This window comes from Pseudomyrmex gracilis, unplaced genomic scaffold, assembly GCF_002006095.1.
Source record: "Pseudomyrmex gracilis isolate BER0280 unplaced genomic scaffold, ASM200609v1 scaffold_5, whole genome shotgun sequence".
NCBI classification, from domain to species: Eukaryota; Metazoa; Arthropoda; class Insecta; order Hymenoptera; family Formicidae; genus Pseudomyrmex; species Pseudomyrmex gracilis.
In genome coordinates, this window is record NW_018020589.1 from 1446686 (window position 1) to 1461410 (window position 14725).

The window sequence follows — 14725 nt, forward strand, 5'->3', positions numbered from 1 at the left end:
ACTTGGCAATTCACGTCTAAGAAGTACAACAAAGCATTTTTTTTTTCATGACCTCAGCGCCGACGTGGGCGCTGCTGGTCACTTTCTCCGCGCATTCTATTTGCTGTAATTGTTTTTTTTTTTTTTTTTTGTGACCCGGCATCACCCGCCCATAATTGATATGTCAATTTTTTTCCTTACAGCGAAAAGTTCCAGCTCATTCCGGGAAAAAGCGTAGTTACTGCGAACGTTGACCTCACGGCAGAACTGGGTATTATTTCCAGCTATTGGCTGAAAAGGTAGACAACGGAAGAATTTAATGCAATCGGGAAGTCTGTTAGAAGTCTTTTAAATATATATTTCTTCATATATAGTGTAAAAGCTTAGAGAAATCTTCTTTGTGAAGACATCACATAGCTAGTTGTCACTGTGCGTGTCAAAATTTTCTATAATACCTTTATAATATATGTCCCTGTTCATCGTCGGACAATTCTTCGGACCCTAAACATGTACGATAATTAAATTAGCACGATCATTCTCTTTGTAATTTGGAATAAACTTGTTGCTTGCACTATTGCGGCATACCTGAACATTGAAGTCAATGTTCGTCCGAACAGGACGATGATGAAGGGGTTGCGGTGGTCTAAAGTTGTTTGCAAGCGGTGCGCTTGGCTGTTTTTCGTCTCCTTGCATTAATTGCCTCAGAGCGTGCAGCTACAATAATTACGAAAATATAAGATTATAATAATTGTTATTTTACTTTAATATAGACTTAAGAACAGTTTTAATTCAATTATTAGTTTTATTACTTTTAATGTATTTTTTATTATTTGTAATGTATTTTTCCTACACTTTTATAGAGATTAGATTGACTATACTATCACATGCAAAAGTTATTTAAAATTGGATTCATCTTTGATTCTCTCTCTGTGTTACTACATATAGTACGGGGTGAGTGATATTATCACATCGGTGAATACGATCGATATCAGTAATAATAACATTTGCAATTCCAATGTGACGGCTAATTTAAATACATGATCGATTATCACAAATGTTATTACATGAGAGCATAAAGTTACTCAACTTATTCATTAAAAACACATTTATCTATTATGCGGCGTGTGCTGTTATAAGATTCCTTAATGAAACTTAGATCTATTAATAAAGCTGTTTATTTTATTATTTTAAAAGTATTTTTTTTGTCTGTATAACACGAATATATACAGTGTGTGAATATAAAGTGTATGTGTGTATATGAATACATATAAAATATATGACAGTGTTTATGATTATATAAAGTATATATGTGTATATGTTAAAAATTAATTTATTATAAATTTAAAGATTATATGTTTGTGCAAATATTTATACAGTATTGCATCTGCAGAATTTGTTTACTTTAAAACTAACATATGATCTATTTTCTTTAATGTTTTTTTCTTCAATTTTATCATCTAAAGAAACAAATTACAATTAAAACGACACAATGTTGCTCTAAATCACGAAAAAATGTCTTATTTTTTTACTTTGCAATAATTTAATTACGCGAAGTATTTGTGAAGTACGGTGAATGTTCTTCGATATTTCGAAGATTCTCCTTAATGATCGGAATTGTTTAATTGGGCACTTCGCCTCTTCGAGCATGCTTCGCGTCGCGCGCGCGAACGCTCGAGTGCGGGGGCGTGTGCATGCATTTTAAAAGCAATCGGGGAACGGCGACGATACTTGCCTGCTGCTTGGTGATGTATATGGGCTTGTTGAGGATGATCCATGTGGTGGTCTCGTGACACGCCGGCATCGTGGTGGAGCCGTCGTACGTCATGTAATGCTTCGTGTCCGGCAGAAGTTCGCGCACCCCGAAACGTTTAATTTCCATAGCTTGGCCTGTGCAATTCATACGGTCGATAACGTCAACTTTGTTCATCTATGTGCTCCTATACCTGTATTGCTCGATTACTACCGACACGGCCATCGTACACACTCGATACAGACACCCGCTACATGTATCACTAAGGTTATCGTGCATACCGCTCGATCATATTTGCATACGTCAGGGAACATTCGTGTCCCGTTAAAGAATGATGGTAATTATCGATTTATCTTTCCTAGTAAAAAGTTGGCGACAATACCTTGCAAAACTTTCGTAGAAAGTTATAATGCATGCTACTATTAAACTTTCGAAGGTACATCAATCTTACCGCTTTTTGTTTTTTTTAGGGGGGAGTTTTTTTTTTTATTCACAAACCAAATTTCTCTGCCTCAACAAGATGCAAATCTATTTTTATCACAATTATTTGTTTATGGAACAACTCCGAGTTTATAAAACAACTATTTTGGTGAGATGTTATTTGGATCAAGTTATAAAAACGTCAAACGACATTCTTCTATTATTGTGCTTTTTTTTTTTAAAGAAATATTATAAAAAACAATTTATCGATTTTTTATTTTAATCTTGTCTGATATTGATATTTGAATTCGCGCATGGAAATTCGCAAGCTATACAACGAAATTATCCTTGAATTGATTACGACTTCTCCGCGGTATTATTGTGTTTCGGAATAGACATAGCTCGTTACGTTATTGGATTTCTCACCTCCGTATTTGATTTTATCCAGCTGCTGCGTGAACGTTCTCAGCTCTGGGTTCGAGAGGTCGCCCACCTAAAAGAGAGAAAGCGTCTCTGTCGTATCGCTTATTCCGATCTTTATACGCCGCGTGATAAGGGTTCGCGAAAGAGATTAGGCATGTACCTGCAAAAGAAGCGACACCGCCACGATTCCTTGCGCTCTATGCAGCGCGTCCGAGAAGTTGTTATAAAGCTGCGAGTTGAAGCCGAATATCTGCAACTGCGAAAATAAAACATGGTTTTTAATACAGAAAGAGAATTTTATTTAAAGAGAGAAACTTCGGAGAAAAATATTTTACAAGATACAAACACAAAACTATTTTGTTTTAATAAAACTAACTAAATATTTTTATTTTTAATATGAAATTTTTTACGAAAAAACTCAGCAAAGAGTGTAATTCAAAACTCGTTTATTAAAAAATCTAAAACCGTATACGCATAAATCTATTAAATAATATATGTTTCGTATTTGTTATCATTTTAATTGTACCTCGGCGGGGAAAGGGTGTCCGTCAACGGTATGTTCGCTGCCTACGCGATCGTCTAAGCCAAAATGGAGATGAATTTCGTGAAACTGATAACGATAACTGAGCGGACCACCGGAGATATTAACGGGATGACGGGTGTCGTTCTCTACGGCGAACACAACGCTGTGCCCGGTGTTCGCCAACACGCCATTGATTCTGTGCTTGTCCAGATGAAGCGGTTGTAAATTCGGGTCGAAAAGCAGTCGAGAGGGTTCGAGATTGACCGGTGATTGTCTTCGACCTTTGTTACAGAGCCACCATTCCGGGTTGATAAGGCCCCAGAAGGCAGGACCTTTGAATACAATTTTGGTTTTTGTTTTTTTTTTTTTTTTAACAAAAGTATTAGATTTTTACATTTAGAAAAGAATAATATCGTTATGAAACGCGCAATTGATCTTGTATCTATGACTAATTTGGATATCTTACCGGAAATACCATCGTACGTCCACCATTCTTCCCAGCTGACTGGTGTCGATTCTGCAAACGTTTCGTTATTAACGAGCAACATAATCTGCGCGAGACGTCCAATAATTCAGCGCTGCTTTACGAGCATTGGATAAATTATTGTTGCGTGCCGAACAAAAGGCTCTTTGTGCAAATCAAATAGCACTAGGTAAATGTGTCAGACTTCTTAATCACTTTTAATCAATGTATTATCGGATTACGAATTATTAGAGTTCGGAACTTTTGGTGGTCAAACGTTTTGTACAAATATTTGACAGTATACAGTTTCAACATGTATAGAGATATGTTAGAAGAAAAATAATTTATTTCAAAGTTATATGTACAGAAATTAAGCTTCTGTGTACATATATGCGGAAAAAATATAGTTTTATATTTCATGTCTAAAATATGATTGATATAATATAAAAAAAAAATAATTCTAAGATTCAACCAGTATTAACAATAATCGTTAAGAGTAATCTCGGCTTTCCATCCATACTTTTTTGATGTGAAATTTAATGAAAATATTCCAAGTGATATAAAATATTAATTTAATTATTAATTTAAATCTTTAAAAGGATTTTTACCCATAAAAACACTTGCTACAAAAAAAATATGTTGTAGAGAACATAGTTGTATTTTTAACAAAAAGTGAGAAGAATATTTAGGCTACACATTTTTATTGCATTTTGAGGATTAACTTAAATTTAATATAGGTTTATATTTTAAAATTAATGAGAGTGTGATGAATGAAATTATTCTAAAATTATATCACACGTTGTATTTTATGTCCCCATCGTTCATATCTTGCGGAACGACAAATAAAGATCATGCGCTCCTGATGACGATTGTGCTCAAAGTTATTGAGTGTAAAGTTATATGTTTTTTTTATAGCTATACTTCGTATTAGCAAATTTTGATATTATACATCTCTTAAATCTTGCTATCGGCAAAAATTCATTTAGAGATATTTATTTTTAACATTTTTATTAAATTTCACAAAAAAAAATTCGATGGTTTTCGAAAGTTTATCCGTAATCTTTATAAAGCGATAAAGTGAATCGTGAGAATATCAAGACTTTTCTATAGATCACGTGCTGAGAAAGATTTGAAACGTGATAGCCTGATGCTATTGAGAAGATACATACCCTGTATCAAAGTGACAACAAACACTCCCCAGACACCGAGGAAGACGGAACTGAAGGGAGCCATTCCTGCTGTGCGGTCTTTGTCAATTGGACATCATTCGCCTCGTTTCTGCGACACAGAGAGAAGGAGAACCAGTTGATTCTCGGGCTGGGCTCGAGTGTGCTCGCGTGTCGCGCACCCTCTCACGTGCCCCTTGGAGGCCCGCGGAGGTCGCGACTTTCGCCCTCTCGGGCAACTTGAACCACCCACGAGAAACCAGACGAGACCGGCAAGTTTCGAGCGAGGAAAACTCGCGATAACGTAATTGATCCGTCAAATGCGCCGCCTATCCCCCCCCCAAAAAAAAAAATCCGCGAACCGCCGTCGTCGGCTGCTAATCTAATAGCTCGATGTCACGCGACTCGACGAACATCGACGCCGAATTTACATCCGCCGCTCGTTCCGCACGAGAGGGTTATCGCGACGGCACTTCTCAAGCGGCACAATAACGTTTGTAAGAGACTCTCGCGCGTAAAAGAATTCTCGCGTATCTGTTCGTCGTCACGAGTCCGAGATCAGATTGATTGTTTTGTCTTCTGTCGGCAAGAAGGAAGAGAAAACCGTGCTGTCATTTCTTCCGGATATTCACGGTAGACGCGAACAACAAGAGAATGCAACTCCGAGCGGATACAAGCAAGAAAGAGGAGACAAAATCCGCAGTCATCGTTGTCTGGCGCCGCTTAAACGGGGGCGGGGTTCCTTCCTCATTCGATCCCCACTCTGGTCCATTCTGGAGTCCACTCTCTACCCCGGTTCCTCACTCGAACCTGCTGTATTCTTAGGTCAGAGAGAACTCAAGTGCGCGGCTCGCTTCGATCGATCGATCGGATCTTCACATGCTCGTTCACGCGAGGAAGAAGAGTGTGTCGAGTCCCGCCGGAGAGAGTACGTGCTCTCCGCGCTCGTGAATTTCAAAGGGTAGCCACTCTTCGTCGCCGCGCTAGTCTCTCTCTCTCTCTCTTTCTCTTCCCTGCCTTGAGTTCGTCGATGTGTCTTCAAGGTAGATACTTTTATCGCACGCCGGAACTCGCGCTGAAATATCTCGAACCCTCGCGCCATCGATCGTGCTTCGCACGTAGCCACTTCATCCTGCTTTAGTCGCCTATCGACCGATACAAACGGACTTTCTCCCAAAACGGCGGAAGTTTGTCTCTCTTCGTCGAGGTCTCGTATTTCGAGAAAAAATCGTGGGTCATGAACGCGATGAAAATAGCGCCCGATAAGATAGTGAATTAATAAAGACCGAAATTGACGAATAAACTGACTTTTTCCTCAAGATTAAATAATATCCTAGATGTATAAACACTGAAAGAGAAACTAATCTGATTCAAGATAACTTTCTTTTTCCTTCTCTCTCTCCCTTCTTCTCTCTCTCTCTCTCTCTCTCTCTCTCTCTCTTTTCTTAATCGATAAAATCCATCTTCTCATTCTATTGCATTATTGATGTCTTGTTATTTTATATCGTTTTTTTTTTTAGTCTAACGTAAAGAACCAAACATTTAAACGTTTTGCAATCGTAAATGAGACAAATTTGATACATTTTTTAAGATCGTGTCGTATCTAAAAAAAAACAATAAAAAAATGATAGCATTTATGTTAAAGTAGATTTTGTTACTCAAATGTGTTAATATATTTATAGCGAAAACATAATACGTGATATAAATAACAAACTGTGCTTTTAACAAGAAATTATAAATGCTTTGCTGTGTTCCATTTGCAATAATATATAAACTGCGCACTTATGTATGAATAGAATTATAAAAGAAAAATGATAAATATATAAACTTTTTACGCATATCATGTAAATACGTATCATAAAATATGTAATTATCAAAGTAATTGAAAGAACATAGCTTAATTAGTCACGTTACTTATGCCAAAAAATTTTTTTATCCCATTATTATTTTAATCGTACTTACTGTTCCGATTTTGTCAGATCCGTTTTAATGAAGCGGCAATCAATCTCGAAGATCGATTTGACATTTAAACGAAAAATTCACAGATAGTCTTGGTTCGCCAGGTATTTTCGGAGTGCAAACATTCGGCTCTTGTTGCTTCGCGTTTCCAAGCCGAGATAGTGGCTAAACTCAAATTGTTATCGCCGCTAATCGATTAATCGAACGATGTACCCACTGCTGGCGGGTTTATCCCGAGCAACAAACATTCCGTCCGCGCGTTCCGAATTTCGACAATGCGATTCTAATGACCGACGTGTGTGTTTCGTCCACGCACGCACGAGCCACGTTGCTTCTTTTTTTTGCAAACCGTCATCGTTTTCTATATTATTTCGTCTTTTTCTTTCTTTCGCACGATCGCCTTCTGCCTCGATTCCTTCGATTATTTTCGTTCTGGCATAATGATTCCTTGGTATCCCAATCGGCGTCCACCTGATATCTCACTTTTTCGCATTCCGATTTTCTACTCCGTCAGATTTACTTTTCTACTTTAGCGCTACTTATACACCTACTTACACCTTCTCGTGTCTTCAATTTTTCCTGATTTCTTCATACCTGGATCGCCGTGCTTATCATATCCTCTCCGCGACGAAGACACATTCTGACGTTATCCTGTTGAAGGTGACTAAATCGATCCTGCCGGGGCCTTCGGCACACTTGACGCGAAAGAGGCTACGGATCGCGGATGATCAAGAGGCAGTGGAAAAGAGATACGGAAAAGAAAAAGAGAGAAAAAAGAGAAGGAAAGAAAAAGAGAAAGAGAAAAAGAGATAAAGAGAGAGAAAGAGACAGAGAAAGAGAGAGAGAGAGGAAGAGAGAATAGGTACACGCAGGTGCGACGGGGGCAGGAGCGCGCGAATCGATCGCGAGGCCGCGATGCGAAACACCGCGACGCGGCGACGAGCGAGCGGAGCGGCCGAAAATTCGCGTGACGGGAACGCGAAACAGGAACGCGCGCGACGTCTCTCCTGCGGAAATCAATAAGCGGTGATCTCGCAGAGCGTGCTTTTACTTCACGTTTCAACGCTTTTCCTTCCGTTGCTTTCCTTTCCGCGTTCGACGAGTCGACTACGCGCGCGAGCCGGCGATTTCGATCCCCAGCAAGCTCCCCCTCTTTCGCGCAAACTATCCTTCGATTCTCCCCTTCAGCACTACGGGATACTGACCGTGGTCGACGAAGAGAACGACGTCTTTCTTTTTCTCCTCCTCCTCCTCCTCCGCCGGCGCACCACCTCTTCCACCGCTTGTGCCGTCGACCACGACGACGCGACTCTTCGAGGACGATGCCGCCGGAGGACGATGCCTCCGAGCGCGTCGTGACAGGTTCGCGGAACACCGAGAGTTTTCTACGAGTTTTTTCTGTCTTTCTGTAATCCGCCTATTGCCGCTTCCTCGTCCTATACTACTAGTCTTCTTCCTCGTTTGCTTCTTTCTTTCCGATCACGGAATAATTTCGTTAAAAGCGCACAGCGGCGAAGGAACGACGAAGGAGAAACGACTGCCCTACGAGGCGATGTATACGTCCCTCCTCGCGCGTTCACCCTCTTCTCCCTTCTCGCTCTATGTTCTTCTCTGTCTCTCGTATCAGCTTCGTAGTCTCTTACCCTCGACGTACCGCGGCGCACGCGCCAGGTGTATCCTTTCTCTCTACTCTCCGCGTGCGCGCTCCGTTCTCTTCGTCCTCTCTGTCTGTTCTTCTTCTTCTTTCTCTCGCACACACACTCACACACTCACACACATACTCTCTCTCTTTCTCTCTCTCTCTCTCTCGCTCTCTTTTCTCTTTCTCTTCTCTTCTCGCGATCTATTTCGTATTCGTTCTTCCTGCGTCCCGTTCTGTTCACTCGCTACGCTCGTTCGGTCGCCACATCGGCGCGTTCGGACACACAGGGGATACTCACCGCTCGCGCTCGCGGTCATCGTCATCTACATCGGGACGTCTGCGCGTTTCGCGCAGGGACTCAGGAGAAGAGAGAAATGCAGGACATGCTCTTCCGCTGCCTCTCTTTCGACACACGGAGGTTCCCGCGAGAGACGGCTCGAGTTACGGGGAATTGACCCATTTGTCTCGAAGGGGTGGCTCGCGTTCCTTCCTTCGGCAGGGCGAGCCCGCTCCTGCGAGAAGCGAAGTCGTAAGCCGGATAAGGGCACGATGTCGTAAGAGCGCGACCTCGAAGCGGCTCTCAGCAATTTCCCTTCTCTTTGTATGCAAGCGACTGCGCTCGATCGCACACAAAGCGGAGAGGGATCGAGGGTCGGAAAATCTTGAAGCGTATCACACCCCGCTTCGCCCTTCTACACCTCTTCCCCGTCACTACCGCCATCGGACTCGCGTTTCTTTTCTTCTCGGGACTTACCGCGCGTAACCAGAGCGCGCTATTATATCGGCCGTTCGGTCGGTCGATCTCGGGGTTGCTCCCGCTTTCCGGAGAAGTATGCCAGGAATTTATAGAATCCATCGACGATATCGGCCAACTGATCCCGTCGCGCGTCTCGGTATTTCTTGGACTACCACAGACGCGCATATACGACTTCCAACGGATATTTCACATAATTATCGAAATGAGATTTATCGACGTCGATTTATTAATTTGGATCGTTAACGTGCTTTCGCACGATATCGTAAACGACCCGTCAGCAGCAACCAGATCGTGTTGCGCGTAAATACATAATAAGTAATAACAAAAAAACTGTAAAAATATATCCTTATGCAATACATGCGCTGATATGTTGCATATATGTACGTGTACATAATTTATATATAAAGTACATATTTAATGGTTTTTTTAGTTTAATTATTATATAGTCCTTTGTAATATATAGAACAATCAACTTCATAGTTATATAATATTATTGTGTACAGATATATAATATTATTGTGTAAATATTCCACATAATACATAATACATTATTAATAAACATGCGGAGAGTGTAATAATTATTAACTTATATAGCACATCACAGATTATTTAGACGGTTCACAAATACCTTATAATCTATCAGTTTACAAAAAGTTATACATTTTTCTCAGATAAATTTGAATTTTATTGAAATCTTTCGTCTTCTACATTCCATGTAGAAAACGCGTGTATGTAGATATTCAAAATGAATCTTATATTTAATACCACGTTCTTCAAGTAACGGCTGCGCAAAAATCTCGCTATTCGTATTTTCGCTGGTTTATCTCTTCGTGTTTTTTCCAAAGGCAAGAATCCAGGCGGTATCGGCGCGTGCTAATCCTGTCACCGACATCTCCCGCGGAACTTTACGGCGGCGACTTCCAACTTCGTCTTACTCTCTTATCGAAGGGGAAGTATATCGATAGACACATCGAGGCGAAATTACGTTCGAGGATCCTCTGGCGTTGGCGTTTCGAGGTCACCGGGCGCCCCCGCCAGGATCTCCGAGCACGAGTATACCGAAAAGCTCTGACTGGTCGACTCTACGCGGAGGCGCTTATCGATTTTCAAAGAGTTGCCCCGCGACCGCCGCTCTCTACCAGGTTGTCGTCGCCGACGTCGTGGTGGTCGTCGTCGTCGTCGTCGCCGTGATCTTCGTAGTAAGACAGCTACACAGAAGACAGAGATAGAAAAAGAAAGAGAGAAAGAGAGCGAGAGAGAGAAAGAGAGGTTTTGGACGAGCGACATGGTCGACGCTCTCGAATGTCCGGATGCACTCTCCGGCTGCATCTGATTGCTGTTGCAATGCGCGTCGGTAGATATTGGATTCACCGCGAGACTTATGGGCGAGCTTCGCTCGTGTCGGCACGTTCCAGAACAGCGAGCGACGACGATTATGGGTTATCGATATTGCGGACTTAGCTCGTGGCGCGCAGCCTCATGGATATGCAAAAATGTAAAAGCGTTTTCCCAGAGACAACGGGGCGGGAGTGTTTGAACGGTGATCGTGTCGCCCTGACGTGTGCAAACACTAGTTTGCCTCTTTCTGGAACACGCCAAGTGGCACCCCTCCGAAAGCCTATGGCCACTGGACAAATTCAGGGCGGTGTTTTTGGTCGATGTCCGATAGTCTGACGACGAGAGAGGCGGGATAAAAACAGGGAAGGTAAAGACGAGAGGAAAATTTATGAAATTCCCCGACTATCAGAGCGGGAGAAACAAATATTGGAACGAAGCAAATTGCGGAAGTATTTTAATGGATATATGTACATTTGCATATAATTGTATCTTTCGTAAATAAAAAAATTTTACATATAATTACATCCCCGTTATCGCAAAATGGAAAAAGTGTAATTACAGACAACAATCTATATAAATTGTTAATAATAATAATTTAAAAAATGCTTCTGTAAACTTGACTAACATACAAGTTAGGATCTAACTAACACGGGAATGTTCTGCTTGTAACAAGCTAACGGTTCATCTTGGCGAAAATGTATAGAGGCAACTAGCCGTGTCACGTGACATTATGTTCTGTCAAAACTTCGGGCAGCTTTAGAGGCGTTATTAACGTCTACAACGTTTCCGTATCATATATTTTACGAGCGTCCTCCTCGAAATGGCACTGTATATATCTGATTACTCAAGTCGAAAATACAAGTTTAAATTGGTGATTACGTAGCAAATTTTGGAAGTTAAATTAGGCAATTCATGCATTCGTGTGTTTTCCCACTGAAGGGACGGTAAATATCTCGGAGTGCTCTCGACTCTTTAAACGATCGTTTGAGCGCGTAATTTGCCGTAATTGATGTTTTAAGCACGACGCGCGGTTTATGAATATTAATTTAACGTATTATTATTAGCTTTGATGATCTAATTATTACCAGTTTTCGATATCGCACTTACTACACACAGCCACGCAGCATAAATGACAAACGCAAATCTCATTGATGAAACAGAAAACGCGAGATTGAAATAGAAAAAACAACAACACAGCGTAAAATAATCCCTGTTATTATTAGTTTTTGTCGTAAAAAAAATTCACATAAATTTTTTCGATATAATAATATTTTACCTATATGTACTATAAGTGTACTATTTTTCTATATATATATCTTGCAAAAAAAAATAACCAATCTATGTTTTTGACAGAAACACGAACAACTTTTTTTCCTATTTTTAAATCACAGAATGACGTTGCTGTTCTCATTCTATCTACATTTACCGAAATGGCCGGCCGTTAATCGAAGTCATGGGTAATGTCCGGAAAATTACTCAGACATCCGAATAAGACTCGAAACACCTTGATATTTGCTTGTAAACGTTAATACTCTCGGATATTCGCGGAGAATTCCAGAGTAGTTTTGTAAAGAAGAAATCACTACTGTCTATTTCAATATATGTGTACAGATAGTCTGCAGATTTAATTCGATTTATTTTTCAGTTAATTTTTTTAATTACCTTGTTTTATGAAATAATTCTTTTTTTTTTCATTATCCGTAATAGACGTCCAAACGCAGCAATAACTAGTTGCAGCTGCAACGAAAAAAAAAAAAACGTAACAGTTGCTTGAAGTAACTTCTTTGCGAGCAGCAACGATGAGACATTCCTTTCAGAAGTCGAATACAGGAGCGTCGCAAAAATCCAATAAAAACGGTGCTCGTAAAGCGATGCCAAGGCAAAGAAAGAATTACCATACCGACAAGAATAATGTATGCCGTAATGGCATGATGGCATATCTTCGCGTCACATTCTTAGAATGTAGAATAAGAATCGAGTTTTTCCGACAGCGATCACAATAATACTAAGTTGTTACTTAAATGTCCTTTAATTTTCTTTATGCACTAGCACAATACAGGCGCGCGCTACGCGCTCGCTATTGTTATTTTTATTTTAACGTGTTGTGTAAGTTAACACAATCTGTCACCGCGATGACTAGTATATACGTCTTACAAAACATAATATACATATGAGAGATGTTAGAAATAACGCGTGAAAATCAAACTCGAAAAATAGTGAGAAAGAAGTGGAAAAACAACACGTGACTAAAGTCACGTAACAGAAAAAAGAGTAAAAAAGAGAATATTATATATATTATATATAAAACTCTATACCTATATATAATACACACATACACACATGTATATATATATATATATATATATATATATACCGTAATCACGTGATCGAGGTCAGTGACCTCGCCGCGGCCGCGCGGCCGAGGTCAGTGACCCCGCCAAGGTCGCGCGACCGAGGTCAGTGACCCCGCCACGGTCACGCGACCGAGATCAGTGACTTTACTGTTGTATGTATATAATACATATAATATAATATAAAGTATAATATTATAAATATATAATAAATTATATGTATAATATATAGTATTTAATGTTATATATATAACATAAATTACAGTCACGTTACTTTAGCCACGTGTTGTTCTTCTACTCTTTCCTGTCATGTGACTTTACTTTAGTCACGGTTTTTATTTTCTCCACGTATACGACAAACTGTCAAAATCGCTTCTCTATCAATAATACAATATTTACTCTCTCAATCTTATCGATTCGATTCGTCTCGACTCGATCAACCAATCGGCAACGCGAAAAAGATGCAATAATAGATGCGATATATTCGATATAAAAACGCGCACTTTGCGGTCCAAATGGATTTTTTTATATATAAATAATGTTGTTACTGTCTTAATATTGAAATAATTTACGAAAGATATTTAAAACTTAGAAATACATTGTGTGAAACACTGTATTTCGCAAAATTTAAATAATTCCTTAAAAAAATATTGATTTTGATTTTGAACAGTTACTATCTGTCATTCCGGAAGAGAGAGAGAGAGAGAGCTGCCGAGAGACCGATTTGCTGCGGCCGGTTATCGCAGCCGGCGCGCGATGTCCCTTTATGATTTTCTCCTTTCAGTTGTTACGTACTCGCTTGAGAGGACAAAACACGCGAGCGCGCATTTACGGTCTCGATGCACACGCGCGCACGCTCGCACGCCCGTCTAAACTTGACAAAGAGTGTGCGGGTGTCGGAAGCGAAATGCAGCGCGATATAATAGTGCGCCAGACAAATGTCGATGTGCGAGCAACAAGTGCCGAGAGGGCCGTCTACTTCTGACAATGAGCAGGAAATCTGGCCGGCTCTCTACGGGTACGTGAGCAAGTAGGGGTGTAGGGCGCGCGCCGGTCACAAAGAGGCATTGCAGTCACAATTAGCGATCACGCAAATTCAGGTCTTGTTCCATTCAGCGACAGCTGTCTCTATATATGGAGTTCGCCTCAACACCGGCATATCGCACGGCGCCCGGCGATGTAGTCGAATCGAGTAAGTATGAGAGCGTGCGTTTTGTTGTAAGCCCGTCCCAGCGCAGAGCACGAATCGAATCAGCTGTTCCGAAAAAGTTACAAAAGCGTGCTATAAAATCACACGTTGCTTCGTAAAATAACAAGAATGACATTTGGAAAACAATATGATGATTCTTTAAAAAGCGTATATATCTACTGAATTTTCCTGTATAAAAAGAGATCGAACCAGTGAATTGAAAAGTACAAATTTGCGCTTTTTGCAAAAATGTAAAAATAAGCGCGTTTAATTTTTATTACGGTTGAAAAATTAAAAACAAATATATATATATATATATATATATATATATACATATATATTATTTCCTCTTCTCCAAAGAGAATTATTTTGTGAATATATTAAGTTCAATGAAAAAATATTTTTTCAATTGAAAATTGTATCGATCGAGTTTTATTCATGAGTATGAATGCATAAATGTTTCCATGAATATGAACACACGAAGAGAAATCGTGTGTTCATGTGGCATGTAGTGTTTATGTGGCATAGAGATGTATAAAACATTCGATCTGCCGGGTTTTCGTGTACAAGAAAGCCATGTCATGAACATAATTGGTAATTGATAATTGAGGAAATACGTGGCGGATAAGTGGAATAGGCGGCGCTTCGTCGCGGCAGGGAAGTAAACGATATATTAATCCTACAAATGTATACGGCTTATCTGTCTCCTCAATCGCGTTTTTGCAGTTTACACGCGATACAGGCATTAAAAAAGAATTCGATATG

The 14725-nt window shown here is 40.1% G+C and overlaps 1 protein-coding gene across 5 annotated transcripts; it reads right to left on the minus strand.

Moving 5' to 3' along the window:
- Positions 1–99: 99 nt before the first annotated feature.
- On the minus strand, positions 100–8244 carry LOC109857764 (carbonic anhydrase-related protein 10). Of its 5 annotated transcripts, none has more exons than XM_020434438.1 (10): positions 7889–8244; positions 4728–4836; positions 3562–3612; positions 3099–3427; positions 2733–2828; positions 2576–2642; positions 1712–1866; positions 565–693; positions 435–480; positions 100–270 (listed from the first exon to the last, which is right to left on the minus strand). In XM_020434438.1, the coding sequence occupies exons 2-10, from the start codon at positions 4789–4791 to the stop codon at positions 254–256; spliced, it is 954 nt and encodes a 317-aa protein (XP_020290027.1). In that variant the 5' UTR covers positions 4792–4836; positions 7889–8244; the 3' UTR covers positions 100–253. The 5 variants fall into 5 exon arrangements, with proteins under 5 accessions (XP_020290027.1, XP_020290043.1, XP_020290035.1 ...); XM_020434454.1 differs by lacking the exon at positions 7889–8244 and adding an exon at positions 7278–7571; XM_020434446.1 differs by lacking the exon at positions 7889–8244 and adding an exon at positions 7239–7571.
- Positions 8245–14725: the final 6481 nt, after the last annotated feature.

Coding starts and splice junctions, on each gene's coding strand:
- LOC109857764 (XM_020434438.1), bottom strand. CDS start 4,791: ATGGCTCCCTTCAGTTCCGTCTTCCTCGGTGTCTGGGGAGTGTTTGTT. Junction 2,829..3,098: donor GACACCCTTTCCCCGCCGAG/GTACAATTAAAA, acceptor TTATTTTCGCAG/TTGCAGATATTCGGCTTCAA. Junction 694..1,711: donor TATACATCACCAAGCAGCAG/GCAAGTATCGTC, acceptor TAATTATTGTAG/CTGCACGCTCTGAGGCAATT.